The sequence below is a fragment of the Antrostomus carolinensis genome, unplaced genomic scaffold, assembly GCF_000700745.2.
Source record: "Antrostomus carolinensis isolate BGI_N321 unplaced genomic scaffold, ASM70074v2 scaffold31061, whole genome shotgun sequence".
In the NCBI taxonomy this organism is placed as follows: Eukaryota; Metazoa; Chordata; class Aves; order Caprimulgiformes; family Caprimulgidae; genus Antrostomus; species Antrostomus carolinensis.
The window spans coordinates 18,339-38,172 of NW_010292620.1; the positions used below are offsets into that span (position 1 = coordinate 18,339).

The 19,834-nt window shown below is 37.5% G+C and overlaps 1 protein-coding gene across 1 annotated transcript in view; it reads right to left on the reverse strand.

The window, feature by feature from the left end:
- Nucleotides 1-288: 288 nt before the first annotated feature.
- Nucleotides 289-19,834, reverse strand: part of SUGT1 (SGT1 assembly cochaperone of MIS12 kinetochore complex) — a gene marked incomplete at its 5' end in the record, with an annotated part of 24,391 nt that continues 4,845 nt past the window's right edge. The window contains 8 exons of the mRNA XM_010177045.1: nucleotides 289-830; nucleotides 1,473-1,654; nucleotides 2,512-2,602; nucleotides 12,980-13,087; nucleotides 14,147-14,243; nucleotides 14,858-14,883; nucleotides 15,942-15,958; nucleotides 17,707-17,760. Coding sequence (XP_010175347.1) covers nucleotides 729-830; nucleotides 1,473-1,654; nucleotides 2,512-2,602; nucleotides 12,980-13,087; nucleotides 14,147-14,243; nucleotides 14,858-14,883; nucleotides 15,942-15,958; nucleotides 17,707-17,760 — 677 coding nt within the window. The remainder of the gene's footprint in view (nucleotides 831-1,472; nucleotides 1,655-2,511; nucleotides 2,603-12,979; nucleotides 13,088-14,146; nucleotides 14,244-14,857; nucleotides 14,884-15,941; nucleotides 15,959-17,706; nucleotides 17,761-19,834) is intronic.

The following is a 19,834-nucleotide window of genomic DNA, read 5'->3' on the forward strand; positions in this document are numbered from 1 at the left end:
TTCTGTGGAAATTTCCAGCCACAACTGACTTTCTCCTTACCGTCACGTATGACTGCAGTTCAACCTGTCGCCCAGGTGAGAGGACTCCACAAGTAGAAATTTTGTGTCTGCATCAAGAATAGCAATCTCATCCTCTTCACTGAACACAAGTTTTGCTTCTATACATGCGAGCTTTTTTTTCTCCTTCTTTAAGCAGTGTATTCAAATCCTTATGTATATGCTTCAAGTTATTCTCCCCATCAAAAACCAAGATTACTAAAAATGAAATGAAGCAGCTTCCATATAGAAAAAGTTGTATTTACAGTTTTATTTAGCAGAGTTAAAGAACAATTTTAACACTGTTGTTGAAAAGTGTTTTTACCCAAATTTGCCAAGATCTAGTAAGTTTTTGAACAGAAATATCAGGTGTAAGGCAATAATCCTGACCAGCCCATTAGAGATCATCCTATCCCCAAAGAGCAGAGCTGATAAAGTCGGTAGAAAATTTAGACTGATTGACTAATTTCCAAAAATTTGACAGAGATGATGAAAATAAAATAGGGTTCCACTCTGGTATATCTTTAACATCTGCAGATGATGGAATTTCTAAAGCACGCAAAATGTAAAGACAATTCATGTTCCCAAGGGAAACTTCATTCAGTGCTTTGAATCCAACAATGCTATGTCTGTACACAGTGGTCAGTACATGACTATGGCAACACATAGATGGTAAAAGATTAAAAATAGGGTTAGAATTTTTTCCATTCCATGTCATCAGGAGGATTTACTTCTACCTTCCTTTTACCAACATCTGACCAATTGGTGCTCAGAACTGTGCCTCCAGACTCCATCTGCAATATGAGAGAAAGCTTCTTTAGTTTGCTAGAGGAATTCTAGTAATATAAAGGCCACATTTCTTACAGCAGATTAACAAATTCTGAAGAAACATGAAGAATTTAAGCTTTGTGTAGTAGCAAGTTACACAGGAATTCTGTGTACGTACAGAATAAAATCTGACAAAGCCATCATTCCATAATCTTCACCCCAATAGTACTTTTATCAGTACCAGACACAATGAGATGTTACTTCATTAACAAGAAGCTTCTGAAGGATCAATCACGTTCTTGCTGACAAGGACTACAAATAAAAGGAACTAGATATAAATAATTAAGAGAAATTTGATCCTTTCACCCACAGCAAGTCTTCAAGCTCTGTATGAGCCAAAACCCTGTATTTCCTTTGATAACACCGATCGAAACCAGGAGACCAGTGACAAAGCACAACCTTGCACTTCAAGAGCCACACTGATTAGCATACAACATCGTAGCTTTCAGCAAGACTTGTTACACCAGTATCTCCAACAGAACCACTGCCATTCATTATGGGCCCAAGGTTTTCGTAGCTAGAGGCTTCCCGATTCATGCAAAGTTTAGTAAATTGTGTCAGCGTGCAAAAATTACACATTTCTTCAGAGAAAAAGAGTGAAGACTTACAAATGATTTGTTCATAGCACGTTTCACTTCATCTGTACCATCTGAATAAATTTGCTGGAAGAGTTTATTTAAAGCAGCATCTCCTTCTAACTTCTCATTCTTCTCTTCTTCTTTGATTTCAACTACCAGTTTGTCCCAGTTCCTTGTATAGTGAGAGGATGATGGATATAAGTGCTGGGTATCTGAAAAGAGAAGTGTTGATTAACTAAGCATTTTCTCATGACTTTTAGAGCAGTGGAGAACACATGGACACATAGGTATCAGGTGAATCAGAGATGATAATGAAACATGAATCTGAAAATGCAAATGGATTCCTTCTTACTTATGTAAGCATTGTAGTAACAAAAATAAGGGAAACTAGGAAATGCTAGAGACTACATTCAGCAGCTGCAAAAGTTTACTTTTAAGTAAACAGAGTTACATAATTTAGCTATCCAACAAAAAAATGCTGGACAACAGCGACAGAGAGAATTAAAGTCAAAACGAGGCAGGAGATAATGACTGATGGTAAGAAAAAAAACCAAACCAGCAGCCTAGAGCAATAGGAAAATTTGAACTAAATTTCAAAAAGTATTTGAAATAAATAAATTGGGAAATTCAAATTCTCTCAAAGACAAATTGTTAATCTGTCTTGGAAAACTGCAGAAGTATTACTTGCCAAGAGAGACAGAATGCTTAAGTAAATAATACTTAATTATTTAGGCAACAATAGAGGCATGACAATGCATAGAACTGCAAAACAGTGACCAAAACAGACAGCCAAACACATAAGCCCAGAGGAATTAATGACAAGCATATATCCTTAACAATACATCAGATTAATAGAAGTTATGACTAAATTTAATACCTAAGTTTTAGTAATGCCCTGCAGACTTTTCCTGTCAATTCCTGGCAGTAAAAACAAGACTATTAGGCTTTTCATTGTAAATACGAAGCTGAGATTTTTATTCACAATATTTAACACAAAAAATATTATTAATAACTGCAAGTAACTTAATACAAATGAGCCATTTAACACTTAATATTTCAGAGAACAAACCTGGTGTAAATTGCTTTAACTTAGGAGAATCTCCCTGGCCCTCCAGCTTCTCCCATCTTACGGCCTCTGGCTTTTTCATTTTTATCTCAACCTACAAAACACAAGATAAGAACAAATTAATCCAGATGGCAAACAGTGCTGCCAAATAGTTTCAAAGTAGTTGGATCCTGCAGCAGTAAAAAATTAAATATATTTGTTTTTAGAAACACAGTCTGTAATATGAAGCCTATATTTTAGCAAAATTTACCTGCCTTACAAGATGAAGTTACTTGACTTAAAAGTCACATGTCAACTAAGCTCTTATGTGGCTGCATAACTCTTGTATCAGACTTTTACCCTTTTGTTTAGTACCACTTAACTTTCTTTTGCTTAGTATTCACTTGATTCTTTTTGTAAATTATGGCATCCCAAAAGTAACAAATCAGTCCCAATGTCTTGCCAGGCACCAAGGTATTATCTTTCAAGCATCCCTTTCTTGCCAATCATCTCTAATAATTAAATAGCACTTCTGAAGGACTGCAAATCCCAACTTTATCTAGGTTTACACTTCATCCACCAAATAATTTCATATTTGATGTGTAGTACACAAACCCGAGAAACACCCTGGGCCTATGCAATCTCCCCACTGAAGAAATTCAGAAGCTGTATTAATTTGGTTCAATGAACACACGCTGCTATGGAGAAAACTGTCGAGCATTCATTGACAAAACTGGCAATTAAAAATGGGTATGGTTGCAATTATAAGAGGAGAAACAAAATTAAGTGAAGTATGTCATGCCCTATTCACAACTACACATAATCCCTTTAGACAACCATATTGGAATGTTTTTTGTAATTAACCTTATCACTTGGTTATAGGGTTACAAAGCTGCAAAACTGGCTAATGTCAGTCCAAATGACAAATTCACTTAAGAAAACATCACAAAGTTCATATGATGCTATTAATTAATTTAAATCAGTGCTTGCTAAACTTCAGCAGTTCCTTATTTGTGAACAGCTCAGCAGAAAGAGCTCTTAGTTCTACCTAAAGCCACTGTAACCTGGGGATCCCTGCAGACCCAAGAACAAAGGCTCCACTGTAAAAGCTAACCCTAGAGATCCTCACAGCAAACTCCTCACACAGCATCATGTTCATCTGAAATCTGAACTTTATTTAATCCATTCTTCAAATCAGTCACTGGTAAGCAACAGACTGAGATACCTTAGAAAAATAAAGAAATGAGCTCACTCAAGTTTCAAAAGCTTCCATGTTTGCAATCATGCTGCATTTTAAGACTCAGATTATTACATTATGATTGGGTTTTTTTCCCTCCCCCCCCCCCCGGGGAAGCTACCACTTCCTAGAGAAGTTTAAATACTTATTTTCCACCACTAACTTGTACTGAGAACAGCAAAAAGTTTGAGACATGAGGCATGGAATGCTTTTCAAGGTAGAGGAGAGTTTCAGTATGTTTGCAAGTCCATCATCCACGTATATTTGACTCCCTGCTCCCCATGTCTGTTTGATTTCCAATGTTTTTAGCAACTTTACATGTCATAAATTAAGCACCAGGGCATCAGTTTTTAAAATAATGGAAGTCACAGTACCAAAAATAACCAAATAAAAATAAAAAGCCATATTACTCTTAGTTGCTCGACCTACTATCCCTAAAGAAAGCCTGTAATCCAGAGTTTAATATTGCAGCCTGTAAGGATGCAGAGATTTCTGTTGAAACTAGGCAGAAGGAGCATTCAGACTGTGCCAATAATTAGTCTTCAGTAGAACTAAAGAAGTCAGGAAAGCTTCCTTCACTGGACTCTTCTAAAAATGCTTTGGAAACTAGAACCTTAAAGTTCATTTTTTAACACCTACACTCATAAATCTAATGCTCTGTGATAGCTTAAGGAAGCTAAAACAGCTGTATAACTACATATAAGACAAACAAGTAGTTCCATGAGTGCCAGAACTAGCAGGGTTTTTTTCCCCCAGTGGATTTGGATCTCATGAGTCAAACATTTAAGTTAATTAGCTGCTTACAAAGGCACTAATTAGTTACAAGTGAAACATAAGTATTAATTTAAAACAACTTGTCTCTCCTCTGCTTCCTATGTAACTTCTCAACCCGAGGAAACTGTATAATCAATTCAGTTGCACATTTAAGTAGAGGAGGCCTTATTTTTAAGATTTTTATGCTCTGCTTATTAGTGCATCCCCTCATATGTTCTATTAAAAAAAAACCCAAAGAGTAAATGCTTGATACTGAGACTGCTCAACCCCATAACTCTTCAATTTCTCTTCTGTTTGTTTCTTCCTTTGCTATTTCCTCTTACCCTCATGCTTTAGGCTTTCCACAGATATCTTTCAGTATGTCAAATACAGACTATTTCATCCACACCAAGAATTACCTCTAATGCAATGTAATACTTGATGAGAGTTACTAAACATGGAGTTTTTTCTGCTCAGAATACAATCCTCCTCAAAGAACCCTTATAAAGACCTTTGGCTACTCATCAGAATACTCTGCCCACACAGAAAAAGAAGAAAAAAAGGAAGATCTTCACTTTTGCTGCTCCAGTAATATCCCTCTCCTTTTTTCATCTGCTAGTTCTTACACTTTCCTCTCCAGAACTGTCCCTAAGTTGGTGCTACTTGACAAACATCCCTAAGGAAAAGGAAACGCTACAAATTAATTCTCAGTGTAAGATGCAGATTTCTAAAATCTAAAGCATTTCAACCCTGCCAAGCTAGAAGTATAGACAGCTGAATAATTGACAGAGAATGTATTTATGACATGATTAGACCCCTACTCTAACTACTTCATCCACTTCAATTGAAGTTACTCATTAGGCAAAGTGGCAGGCAGGAGCAAAACTAGAGGAATCATTAGCTGGGTACCATTAGACAACCACATCTTCCAAAAATATAAAGCTATAAAATTCTGCTTGTGAAGGCGCATTTCTTCAACTCAAGAGCTTTATTTGATCTAAGGAGAAGCAACTTTGCGAGTACCAATTATGTGCACAAACAGCAATAAATGCATTTTAATGAACATTTTAAAGCAGATACTGATAGCTATCACACAGATAAGTAACATATCAGTAGGGACATTTGTGTCATATCTAACACACAGGCACCGTGAGCTTTTTCCTCTCCTTTGAAAGCAATTCAGTACTCAGGCAAGAGAAACACATCAACACTTCGCCAACTACTTTGATTTTACATTTATATTTCATAAAACGTATGCCTGTGTGCCTCCTGACAACTTCAGAATAAAAGACAGGAAAATTTCATTGCAAATTAAATGCTTTGCATGCCACTTAAGGACAAGCCTAATTCCTCAGCCTCTCCTTGTGGCTCGGGCCGCGCAGCCACCTGACCATCTCGGCAGCCCTCCCTGAGGACCTGCTCCACTATGTCAGCACCTCTCTTTCATTGAGAAGCCCAAAACTGGACACAGTACTTCAGAGGTACAAGAAGTTCCAATGCAGAAATAACCCACTTTCTATTGTAATTTTAAAGTTCCTGGTATTTTGCACTCAAAGTGAGTAAAACAAAAAGGAAGAGAAACATGGAGTTTTGACATAGTAACTCATGCACAACGTGTTTGAAACACTGTCTTGAGAGAAGCCCACCCCTCTGAGAAGAGTGAAAATGGGGGATTCATCATCGAAAAGAAACCCTGTCCACAGTGAAAGGATACAGAGAAGTTTCTACTCACGTAATTTCCTAGACATAAAAGTAATGGATTTTTAAAAACCTATCACAGATTTAGACAAGTTTGTTTGCAGCTTAATCCAAGCTCTGGCTATTAGAAAAGATGCTACAGAGTTACTCTCAGAAGCCATTCTAAACTACTGCACTGGTAGTGTAAGAACACAAACCCCCCTTACTTTAAGATGACTGGCATAAAAGAGCATTTAATCTTGTTTTAAGAGAATGTCTCTCCTTAGCTACAGATTAGCACAACGCTAGTTAGCCAACATTAATTTTCTAAGCAGAAGCTTACTGCTAAAAAGCCCAAACCTCTGATGAAACAGATTTCACTTGAACTTATGCTCTGGGACAGACATCACCAGTTTAACTGAGAAACGTTAAGAGTGAAAGAATTTTTCTCTTCCTCCCTAAAAGAAGAATCTGGTGTACACTGACAAGTTACAAGAATTTTTTTTCTAATTCCTACTGTGTTTTATATTTTTCAGTCCATGCTAAGGGAAAGTTCACTTACCATTGGCAAGTTTGTGCCAAGCTGGGATCAGATGGATGAAGGAAATCAGACCTGGCAAAGCTTAAGCAGCGCTTCAGCCATTAATTTTAAGATGAGTCAAAAATTACCCTTTTAAATTCTGATGTTTTGCTATATCACACACACAAAAACAAGAATTCAGGGTTCCCAATCAACTACTAAGTTATTTACTGAACTACTGATTGCCTTGTCTGAATGCAAATTTGAAGTGTTTAGAGTTGTCACTTTGCAATCACCTCATGTATTTTGTTACCTAAATTTATGTGCAGGACAAAATAACACTATCTTCTAAAAAATGTATGACACATTCAAACTTACCTCTAAGATGATATGCACATATAGTTTTGGTATCCTATCCTAAATCCTATCCTACATTCTTATATTCTAAATTCCAACATAACTTTAAACAAAATATACTGAGATGAAAATAACTCTACCGTGTTATCACAAATAAATGGTAATTAAGAAATTTATTCTGTAGCTAATACATTGCAACAGAAGGGATTTAGCATTCACCTTTCGGTTTCTTTGCCAGCTTTCTGGTATGGAGAACTGAGGGCAAAAGGCCAAAGTTTCCAGCTCATTGGTATTACATAGCAATCACTCATTAAAATTTTGGATTTTAGAGAAGGAGCTAGCAATACAGATCATTTAGGTATCCTAAACCTCTTTGTCACTGCATCTTCAATGTAAACCATCACTATTGCAACAGTTCTTCAATCCATCCTCTCTCAAGCCAGAGAAAAAACCTCATGCACAGTTTTCCTTTAGGTATTTATATAAAGCATGGACACTGACTTATATGCTTGTTTAAAATATAGTTCTCAGAGTATTAACAAGTTTAAATCTGCCCCACACCTATCTGCATTCATAAAGAAGAAAAATAAATAAGTGAATCAAACTTATTTTGATCCAACTGAAAATCATGCCAATCATTGGGAAGGTTTCTTTATGGTCTAGCCAGGAACTGATCCAACCAGTCCTGCCTAAGAGATGCAAGAAATTTCAGAAAAGTAACTTAAATATCAGTTTATAATTTACAGAAAATGCTAAAGAAAATACATGGGAGACATGAATCTGCATGAAAGCCTCACAGAGAAAACAAGTACATGAGAGCAGGGAAGTCTGCATTCAAGTGTCTGCAAGCAATTTAATGAAAATATCCAAAACTAGAAAGTATCTTTTAAGGACTGAACTGCAACAGTAAGAACCGACTTCAGGTAAAATAAATCTGTTCCTCTGTTTATCTATCTGTGTACATTTGCCTCTGAATAGAGGCTCTGACGACAGTCCAACACTGTGCAAAACAGTTTCACTCTTTGCCTTTTCCTTTACATTTAGCAACAGGCATCAGTGTGCTTTTCCAGTAAGCTGCACAGAGTGTTTCAGAGTTTGCAAGGCAAAATGTTGGTTTGAGGAAAAGAAACGTTCCACTGATGCACACTACCATATTCTTGGCATGAGGCTGCTGAGAGTGTGCTTCTACCTCACACGTCTCTATTAAGTAACAAATGTCAACTGTAAAAGAGGCTGAGGATTTCTAACACCTCCCCTGTTTGCAGCACGACTTTGATCTCTAATTAAAGGACAGTTCTGGGGTAAAAAAGACACTTTTTACCACTTTTTCAAGTGTCCCTAAATTGCTGCAAATCATCACTTGCAAAAAGCCCAAACTACTGAAAACTGAAAATTCTCAGTAATTGCTCCCAGACTATTTGTAGATGCAAGAGCAGAGGGGGAGAAAAGAAAAAGCACTAGCTCAAGTTTCCTTCAAGTTCGTAAGAGCGTGTGCTAAAAGCACATACTCATCCTCACTCTACTCTCTTAGGTCTAAGGAGAACAGAACCCTGAGCATCACCTAGAACACAACAGAAGACCTAGAGAAACTGCTCACCCTACACCAGTTTCCAACAGCACGTGGCAGAATACTCCCCTGGAATCCCAAATACACTGACTGACAGAGTGAACAGAGGAGGGAAAGACAGGAAGGCTGACTGGAGACAAAGAACTGTTTCAGAACATTACAAATCCTTATACTATTTCTGCGTTTCTACTTTCCTGACACATCTTCTGGCCAGAAACAGATCAGCTAGTTTTGTCTTAAACATATTTAGTCACTCACTTTAAGTTTTTATGCCTTTTTCCTTTTATGAAGGAAGCACAATACAATGCACACAGAGCTACAGGATAACTGCACACAGGCAACTTCCAAAGAGCAAACCTGGTCCAGCCTTTACATTTTGGCTCCCTCTTCTGGAAAAACGTAAAAAACCAAGTAGCACCACTACAGGGTATTTTCCTCCTGTTAAAAGCTGAATACAACCTGCAGTGTGGCACTGTTTTTCCCCCACTTCACTTGACACCTGAACACAACTGAGGATGACCACAAACACACACAAAACCCTACCTACTGTGTATAAAGTCAGGCTACATACAAGGACCAGATCAGTTTCCATTTGTAAGTTCCCAATCTCAAATTTATACTGTGGTTTTTGGAGCTGCTGTTACTTTTTGCTTGACCAGTTTACTACAGTCAGACACCTTTGACAGATGAGGAGTAAAACCAATAACAAAAATTGATCTAGCTATGCCAGTTATGATCTATCAGTTATGCTGTTCATGTATAGAAAAAAAATGCTGTGCATATATGACAATTCCCTCAAGAGAAGGGCTCAATACAGTTGTATTCAGCATTTTTTCACATGAACACTAAGTTGAGGCCTTAGATAATCAGAATTAATATGCTGAACCACACCAGGTAATTTTAAGGAACTTGTGACTAAATGTGAACTGGAACCATAATCAACTCAAAGCTGAATTTGCAAGTAGTGGTTGAATTAGGTGAAAGAATGGCTCCGAGCACGGGAGTTATACATACAACCTCTATTAAAGGCAGTCTGTATCATCTGTAAAACTGCTGACAATTAGAGAATATACAATACTAGGATGCATAAAGAGAGAGATTAAGATTTTCTCTCAAAACTAGACTTCACCCACACATTATGACAGAATCGCAGAATGGTGGGGGTTGGAGGGGACCTCAGGAGATCACCTAGTCCAACCCCTCTGCCAAAGCAGGTTCCCTACAGCAGGTTGCACAGGAAAGCGTCCAGGTGGGTTTTGAACATCTCCAGAGATGAAGACTCCACACAAACTCTCTGGGCAGCCTATTCCAGTGCTCTGACACCCTCACAGTAAAGAAGTTTTTCCTTAAGTTTGTCTGGAACTTCAGTGTTCCAGTTTTTTTCCTATTGCCCCTTGTCCCATCACTGGGTACTACTGAAAAGAGCCCGGCCCCATCCATTTGGCCCCTGTACTTCAGATATTTATAGACATTGATAAGATCCTCTCTCAGTCTTCTCCAGGCTGAAGAGTCCCAGCTCTCTCAGCCTGTCCTCATAAGGCAGATGCTCCAGGCCCCTCATCATCTTTGTGGCCTTCACTGGACTCTCTCCAGAAGATCTCTGTCCCTCTTGAACTGAGGAGCCCAGAACTGGATACAATATTCCAGATGTGGCCTCACCAGGGCAGATTACGCTGTTCTTCAGTTGGCATCAAGTGTTTTTACTTCTTCTAGCTCACAGTTTGAAGTCAAAAGTCTGCAGATTACGAACACTTAATTACTTCTGCTCATAGAGAAACCATTCAAACATCTCCAGACATCTACCTGTGCTACCTGTGCTCCATCTGCTAGTTCTGTTCTTTTCCAGAGACTGTATCTCAGAGATGTATGCAGCACGGATTTATTGAAAGGTATAATTGCTATTTCATCTCTAGGAAAGAAACAATTCTTAAGGTATCAATTGCATTTCTCACCACTGTTAACACTTCCTGAAAGAAGCAATCCCAGAGTCTGTAAATTCTATCTGCTCTTTGGAGTTATTTTAGAATCTGTAATTTTGCAAATATAATTAAGACTATTTTCTCCTCCTGAATTTGCATCTTCATCTTTATTCCTTTGCATTTCTCAAGTGATGCTGAATTTCAAGCAGTATTGAGAAATCCCTCTCCAAAACACACAGGAATGTTCTGCTATCTGCCAGTTCTGTTGTTTTATCCCCTATCCATTACATTTATTAGTTTTATCAAGTTCATGGGAAACCCAAACTACCCACCACATAACCTGCCCACACATTCTACTCTGTTTCCTCATATAATTGGAAAAGAAAGAACAGACTAATGCTAATTGCAACGTGACTCACACATTCAAAGCAGCAATACAAAATAAAGCAGTGTGAACACATGCAGTTATTCTTATCCAAAGTTATTAATCCACAGGAACAGATCTGTTCCTATCCCATTAAAGCACAATTTCTTTAGGAGTGTGCCATAAAAAATTCATATAATTGGGAAGATAATGAGATCAAGTCTTTCTTTCCAAGTTTTTACAAAAGGACTTAATCTAAGTGGTACAAAATAATTTGTAAAGGGCTTGAGAAGCTCTACGTAATAAGATAGCTTATTCAAAGTAATAACTGTGTACGTTCCATACTGCTCATAAGAGCAAAGTACATACACAAAATTTATTAAAATAAATGTGAATTTCTAGTATTCAAACACTAAGGCTGCACCATTTCTTTAAAGCACTTAATGTTTTTCAAAGTAAAATATTCTAAACCTTTACAGAAGTCTCTGCATGCATAACACAGACCTGCTTTTAACTTTGTTTTCTTCATCCAGACTCCATCTGCTGGTCAGAACCGGATTTAGCTGGGGCATGATTTAAATTGTATTCTTTCTTTATGCCTACACAGATGTCCTCATACTATTATTTTCTGCAAGAGGAAGAACGTGTTGAAGCACTGACTTCTGCTGTTAGAACACCTTCTGTGTTCTCTCTTACCCCATTCTGTCTCAAAAATATTCTCTCATAATTATATAGGAACAGTAACATTTGGTAACAAATGCAAAATATTTACAAACCAGACACTGCCTGAACTTAAACTAAAGTTTTCACAACACTTTAAGAACCTCAACCTAAACCAGGCTCTAGACTACTGGAGATTATTCCAGAGATTAGCCCAGGCTAGAGATGGTAGTGTAGAAAGACAAAGTCAAGTTCATTTGAACAGTGCTCAGTAGCATCCAGATGCTTCATGAAAGTAATGGTAAACTTCAAGACAAATGAAAAGTGCAATGCGAGCTACCTAGGAATATAAAGCAAAGAGGACCACACAGCTACTCCTGACAAGGTCCGTGCCCATTCCACTCAAATTTATATACACACCAATGGACTAGCAGCTTTTGTACATGCTTTGAGCACTCTGCTTATCTCCCACAGTGTAAGAGCTCATGTGACTCAATCACATAACCTGCCCAACTTCCTTATGGCGAGGAGTGGAAAAACAAGACCAACTTTCTATGGCAATCCTCCCATGTCATTTTGAAGTCCCTTTCCCCTGAAATGACACAAGAACTATTACAGGTACCTTTCTGAGAAGGGAATGGGTAAAACGGAACATGAGAACACAAAGGAATTTCCCAAAGCTCTGCAGAACCAGAGCTCTGCTGAAATGCAAGGAAAGAATCAACAATACATTCCTGCTTCGGAGATTCAGGCTCGGCTCTATGGACAAAGCATATGTCTGCCTATGCCTTCACCAACAACACATGCCATGCCAGACCACAGCCAGTTCATTATTTTTCTATACTTGTAATATAGAAGAAAGAAAATGCTGAGACGAAAGCATTCTCTCTCACATCACGTGATTTTCAAGCGTCTCCAAGCAAGCACTACTTCCAGGAACAGCATGGATTGCACCCTGTTGAAAAGCCAAGAACAGTTAACCGTACTGCTAACCTTTACCAACAAGAAAAGGTCATGAAAGGGTAAATAATTATTTCAACACTGAAATCCTCAAAGTCTGACTTTTGTTTCTCGGGCACGCATAACTATGCTTCATGAGGCAATATTTCCTCATAAGAGTTTAGTAGAAAGGTATTCATACTTTCCTAATACCAGAATTGTAAGAATGAAGACCACAGTCTTCTTTCTACAGCAAGAAATAAAAGCATCCTCAACATAACTGTCATTTGCACTTCAGTACCATCATCATACTACTATTTCTGACCTTTGCACAAGTTTAGAAAACCTCCCACTGGCTGAAAGGCACCTTGAAGAAAGAAAAACCAATTCTGTATGAAAAGCAAGATATTATGACTGTTGCAGAGACAAGACAATAGAGCAGAAACGTTTTTAGCATCAGGAACAGTCAAAGAAATAATTTACACTTTAAGAAGCTTACCTTTGTTGAAAGCACTTTAAATGTACTTTGCTCTGGCACTATAGAATGAAGAAGAACAAGCTTTAAGTTGTAGTCTTCACCTGATGGAAGCCTCACCGATGCATTCATCTGTTAACAGTTGAAAACACGTCTCTGGTCACCTTTGAGAGCAGTTTTCCACTTCCAAGTAAAGGATTGTCATTTGGCATCAAGATTAAGTGATTAAATTAATGACCCTTCACTAGGGCACTTAAAGCATCAGGCATCAGAATTTCACACAACGCCGTTACATTACTGCACCAATTGAACAAGGTGTTTCTAAAGTACACTAGAAAATGAACAGGAAATTTCAGTTCTTAGCCAGCAAGTACTCAAAAAGCCTATTATCTTGTCAGCTTGATCTGCATTCTTTGGGGAAAGAATTATATGACAAATAAAGTATCAACATATTAATAATGGAACATGAAAACAACTGGCAACTTCCCTTCTAATACATTCAAACTATCTGGCAAGCGCTCACACGATTTTAACAATCTAAAACTCATAGTTACAGTCACGTACATCTGGTAGGTCACAAAGTAGCAACTGAGTTGAGAATAAGAACCTAACTCTTCAATATTCTCAGCTAAATTAAATGTGAACATCATTGGTACCACATATGGTATCACTATAAGGAGATTACTGCATTTCCTTGATATATGTATTTTGCTGCCACTAACAATTTTAGTAACGTCAAACCCAAGAAAATCCCACCCAGCAACATTATTTTTCTATCATTGTCCTAAAGCAAGATATTACTAATTTACACCTATTTTCAAAATACCTTGCTGCTGTCCATTCCTATGGCAGATGCACGCGTACTCAAACATTTTAAGTCCAGACCACTTCCTGCCCCACCCCTACAAACACAAAGGCAGCTGAAAAACAGACACTCCCTTTGCAGCACCCACACCACGCTTAGCGCTTGTGCAGAAATGCTACGGACACTGCTGTGATGTCAGTTCACTTGACTGAGCATACACACACCTACAGCATAGCTGGGCTTAAAAAGGAAAAACAAAACCACCCTCGGACATAAGACCTCTTGTACTGGCTTTTTTCATGCTATTGCAGCAAATAATGTTCATTGGTTTAATTACTACATCTTAGGGAATCTAGGGATGTGTATCAATAACCAATACAAATCACCTCTTTCTCCGAGAACTGCACAATGACATCATCTTTCTGTGCATTCTTGATCATGATGGTTACAATTACTTGAGATTCTGTTTGGTACCAGTCATATCTGGGAAGGAAAAAAAAAAAAAGTTAGTAAAAAACTGACTGCAGAAAGACATACAGAACAATACCAAAAGCTGGTACAGTACATTGTGGAGTTTAATGGGGGAGAGAAGACATACAAAACCAGACTTCTTCCCCTTTCTCTAACAGAGCAGCTGCAGAACTGACAAGATAAGTAGTTAAAGAACAAAGAATCACTTTTAATCAGGAAGCATATCAAAATTAGGTCACCTTCTTAACCAATTCATCATATTGTTTGTCTTCTATAAGTTAAATGGCATTTTTTAGGTCAGGGCCTTAAAAGCCTCTCAAAAACATTACCTATACTAGGCACAATGGGGCAATCTTTGAATTAGCTCAGCCTGAGAGCCAGAAACAGAAGCCAGAACAGTTACTCCATTCCCCACTCTCCCAGTGAGGTACAATCTCCTGAAAGTCCCATTCAGTCCAAACAAAAGCAAGGACGCTGTCTGTGAAACATTTCACTTAGACTGCCGTGTTCTTAAGTTACCAGAAAAGGATTTCTACAGTCATTATCTTGCTTCTCCAAGACCCAAGTCAGAGAACAGTTCTATGTCAATTATTTTAATTCTCACAGTAAAGCTAACGTCAACTTACTTGATCTTTGGTGGCAGAGGCTGCTGCTGTGTATTCTAGTTGAAGCATATTCCATTGAAAAGAAAATCACATCAGTGTAAGTGAAAATACACCATGAAGTACTTTTCAGAGACACAAATAATTTTCATACTGATTGCTGCCCTTTTCTTGATTTATGTATGAGCATTAACTTACAAGTGAAGCTCTTCACTGTTCTAGCCATTTATGCCAGATTAAGAATTTAAAAGTTTAAATTTACATTAAATATGTTAGTCTGTAACTTAGAATATATTGGTCAGACATTTTATAAATAGCAGTAAGTTCAGTTTTAACTCTTTTTTTTTCCTGGATAATAAGTATCCTGAAAGACACAAGGTGGCTATGTTGCTAATCTAAGAGTCGTGAAGGAAACCTGAAACAGATCTGAGAATTTAAGGTATAACTATTAACCATAAAAACCTTTTAACTGTAAGATTTGTCTTTACATACACCCACCATGTTTTCTGTGCACTTTCCTCCTTTATCCTATTCTTAAAATGCAAAAAATGGAAGTAACTATGAAAAAGGGAGTAGAACATCCAATGTAAATTCCCATTTTTTCTCAAAAAAAAAAGAGGGGGGTGTCAATTTCAACATTTCTTCTGAAGACTCCCAGTTTAAAAAAAAAAAGAGGAAAAAAAGGGAAACTGAAAGCTGAATCAGTTACAGCAGAAAAAAGTCTACACAAACCACCTGCAAGCTACTGGAAAAAAAAAAAGTTACTTCCTAGCAGCCACAAGCAAGTTAGTATTGAAAAGATGAGCTGCTTAATTTGTAAAATTAGGCCAGAGACTGCAAGCAATGAAGTTAAAATTTCCTTTAATGAGCGCACAGTAATTGCCAATTTGTATGCCATTCCTAAGAGTTTTCAGGGTTTAAATTTTGTAACCTTGGTCTCAAACAAAAGAATACATGCTCAGAAGAAAAGTTAAATCTTTCAGAATTGCATGCAATGGAAAAGATAATTTTTAAAGCCTGAAAGTGGTAAGAAGCCAGTGAAGCCTAAAAGTATGCTCTAGCTTAACAAAGAAATCTAAAAGTAAATATATTATGGAAAACATCTTACCACTTCTGTCTGTGATGCTGCAAAAAGAAAAAAGTTGCACTTTCAGAAAAAGTCATAGTGAACTTACAAGTCATACACTTATTCTAGCTTTCTTCAGTTATGCCAGACGTTCTGCATTTATTCCAGTCTCAACGGTAGTAGAGTTAAAAACATGACCTAAAGGTTAAAAACCTCTAGTATTTTGCTTTTATGACACTCTACTTTTTAATCAGGCTCCAATCAGCAACTTGTGCAAAGGAACAACTGTAATATAAAGCATGTCCTGATTAACAGAAGCAACAAACTTTCCATTACTTCTCTTGCTTATCAGAAAGCTATACAGATCTTTTTTTAATTAAAGCAACATGACTGCAAACAAAAGTTTTAAAAAAATCACTTCCTGTAAATCTGTACTAGGTTGATCATCCATCCACAGGAATAGCAAAGAGTTCTCATAAAATCTGTATCTCATGCTAGGCAAACATAGCTGGGGAATGAGATGGAAATCTGGTAGAGAATTCAGTTAAGTGACCTTAAATATACTGTAATACTTGGATCTAAACTATAGCTTAGTACTTCCTCTTCTAAATATTTTTTCCTAAAATATTTCAGATTAAATATGTTTGAAAAGGAACAAGCTTTCCCTTTGCTTCTTTATAATGCATACTGCTAAAAAGAGATAAAGATTAATAAAAAAAGAATATTAGGTTGTAATTAATAAATCAGAAGGTTTGTGAAGGTTTTGTTTGGTTGTTTTTTTCTTTCTTTCTCTTTTTTCTGAAGTATCAGAGAATTAAGATAATGGCTCAAAAAAAGAAAAGACAGGGATGAATATTCAAGATAAAACAGGACAACTGAGTTGAACCAGACAAAACACTGCAAAAAGTAATTATGACATTAGAGGAAAATGTGTATTGTAACCTTTCCTCGAGATGGCAGAAAAAATTGTCAACTGAGATAACTCTTTATAAATAAGACTGTGTGTGCCAATCACTTATCTAATTTCTCTAAATAAAAATAAATCTGGCAAAAATGTAGCATGAAGCAGGAACTTGTTCATTCCTATACAAGACAAACGGGTTCTCCTCTCTTTGGTTTTTAGTCAACAGGTTGACGTGAACTTGTATGATTTCGACTGCCCCATTCCCCAGCGTGTACCACAAAGAGGAGGTCACAAGTGAAGGAAAAAACTACGTCAGTTACTGTGTTGTATCTCATTCAAATCCACAGGCACTTTGAGCATGGGGGATAAGTCCACTGCCAGGGGTGTCAGTTTGTTGGAAGGCCTGAATAGAAACTGTGCTCACTGACTACCATGGGTAAGACATCAGAGCAGCAATTATCACCCAGGGCACTCTCCACACAGAGCAAAACCCCCAAATTTCCACCTCTCCTTCCAACTTTATACTCTGCGAGACTTGAAAACAGATTTTGATGCTGTTTTTACAGAGCAAGTTGACACATGCTTCCACAGTTAAAATTGGTTAGCAGCTGTATATGAAAGCAAGTTAAAATTAATTATGATTGTCTGAATTTTAAATAGCTACTCCTCTGTCACAGCTAATTATTACATTAAAAACCCACTACTAATGCTCCTCTAAATCTGAAGTATATAAATGTTCAGAATGTATACTCTGAGAGAAACAAGAGATAGGAAAAAGTGACCTTTTTTAAACAAAATTTTCATTTGTTCTAAGTAAAAGCTGTAAATCTTTAAAAAACATGACAGGGCGTCAAAACACAGAGCATATCAAATCCCCTATCAAGTAAATGTGGTTTCTCTTACCGTTTAGTGTTTCCTCACATCTTTTAATCCAAATAGTAAAGGTATCATCTACATCTAGAAGAGATCAAACATAGTAACATTAAAACTCTTCAAGCACTTCATGTATTGCATAAAGAACAATTCCTCACACCTGCCAAAGGAACAAATTAATCCCAAACTCGCACCAATTTACTAAAAAAAATGGTATTATTTTCTACTACCTTCTCGTAGCCCCTGCCATTTCAGTTAAGCTTTAAGTACTTTTATACAAGTCTATTATTTAACTCTGTTATATTTAATTAACTTCCAATTAATTTTTAGGACACTAGATTTTGTCTGAACTGACCCAAATACGCTACTGCTTTCCAGTCTGCTCAACCTCTACATAACTGTTTGGAAAGCAAGAAGTAGAGTTTTACACATTTTTCCATTATTCTTAAAATTATTTTTTCAAACATTCAATCACATTCTTCCTCTCTAGAGAAGTATCAGAAGAGATGGTCTGTTCTGAGGACAACCCTAAGCTGCACAAGTTTTCACAAAAACCCAAGTATTTCCTCCTGGTGATTTCACACAAACATTACAAACACAGCTGAAGTCTCGGGGAATTTAGGAATGTATAGGTTCCAATTCCACTCTAAGAATCAAAATCACAGACAGGAAAGTTTATGAAGAACATATTATTCTAGGGACAAGCTCCCCAGATGAATTCACTGGAAATTAGCTCAAAAGGTAGTATAGTGTAATGACAGAGTAATCATCTTATTTCAACACAATTCCCCGAAAAATCTTTCAGAGTCAGGAAAGTTAAAAAGTGGCAAAGTTACTGACCAACTACTGGGAACAGCTAAACTTTTTATCTTTTTACAATAAAGAATTCACACAGCAGGAGTTCACACAGCCACCTATCCAGCAGTGGACTTGAGGAAGCTCAACAGAAGAGTTCCCAGGAGACATGCATATTAACACCAAGTGTGACTCACGACAGTTACGCAAAATATTCACCCCAACCCCTTCAAATATAAAATGGACATAAATTTTGAAGTGTGTCTTAGGTCTTAAAATTGCTACCCCACTTCTCAAGCCATTTCCTCTTCCCTTTTCTTCTGCCATCCTTGCCAATTGTCTTAAAAGGTATCTAAATTTTGAGCTACATAACATTTATGCAACCTCTCAGCTGCTGTTAGGAAAAGACAGCAATGCAAATAATTTGGCTGTCTTGACATTACAATACAGTCAGTCACTGATTGCAGTCTTCTATATTCCTAGCAAATTCTGAAAAGAAGATACCTACTTCCAGATGGAATTCTCCAAAATTAACTGTCAGAAGGTTCTGTTGGGGATCCAAGGGCTGTCTTCAATTACCTAATGTACTCATAAGGTATGCAGATGACTGACTGCTGACTGTCCTCAGAAGTACATGGGGAAAGGAAGCAAGGCAAAGGACCCAAGATGCAGCAAAGTAAGTTCTGACTGGATAAGGAAAATTCTTTACTAAAAGAGTGTTCAGACACTGGAGCAGGTTGCCTCAAGAGGCTGTGGCATCTTCAGCCTTGGAGATACTTGGAAATCAACAGCAGAAGGACCTAAGCACACATGCAAGTTCAAAGTTAATACTGTTTTTGGCCAGGGCGTGGAATTAGATGAGCCCCAGAGATTCCCTGCCACCTAAATTAATCTATAATCTTAATACTTAGCACCCATACCCTAAAAAGACTTTCAAGTTTTGCATCCAGGAACAAAGTTTATTAATCAAAAGAGAAATAAAATTAAGTAGGTTCAGGAGTCTAAGCAAAGAGAAACTGAGTCAAGCCTTTGCTGATCCAGCTTCTGACTTTCAGCAGCAGGTGAGGAATTCTCTTTCTAACTGTGGCCTATGACAAGATTGCTATGCAACACAAACTCTACTAGAAGGTTCCAGTGTTATCTGCCCTGTTTTCCTAGAAGATCACAGAATCACAGAATGGTTTGGGTTGGAAGGGACCTTAAAGATCATCTAGTTCCAATCCCCCTGCCATCAGCAGGGACACCTTCTACTAGACCAGGTTGCTCAAAGCCTCATCCAACCTGGCCTTCAACACGTCCAGGGAGGGGGCATCCACAACTTCCTTGGGCAACCTAAGATCCCCCCTTTGCCAACCACTGCCTC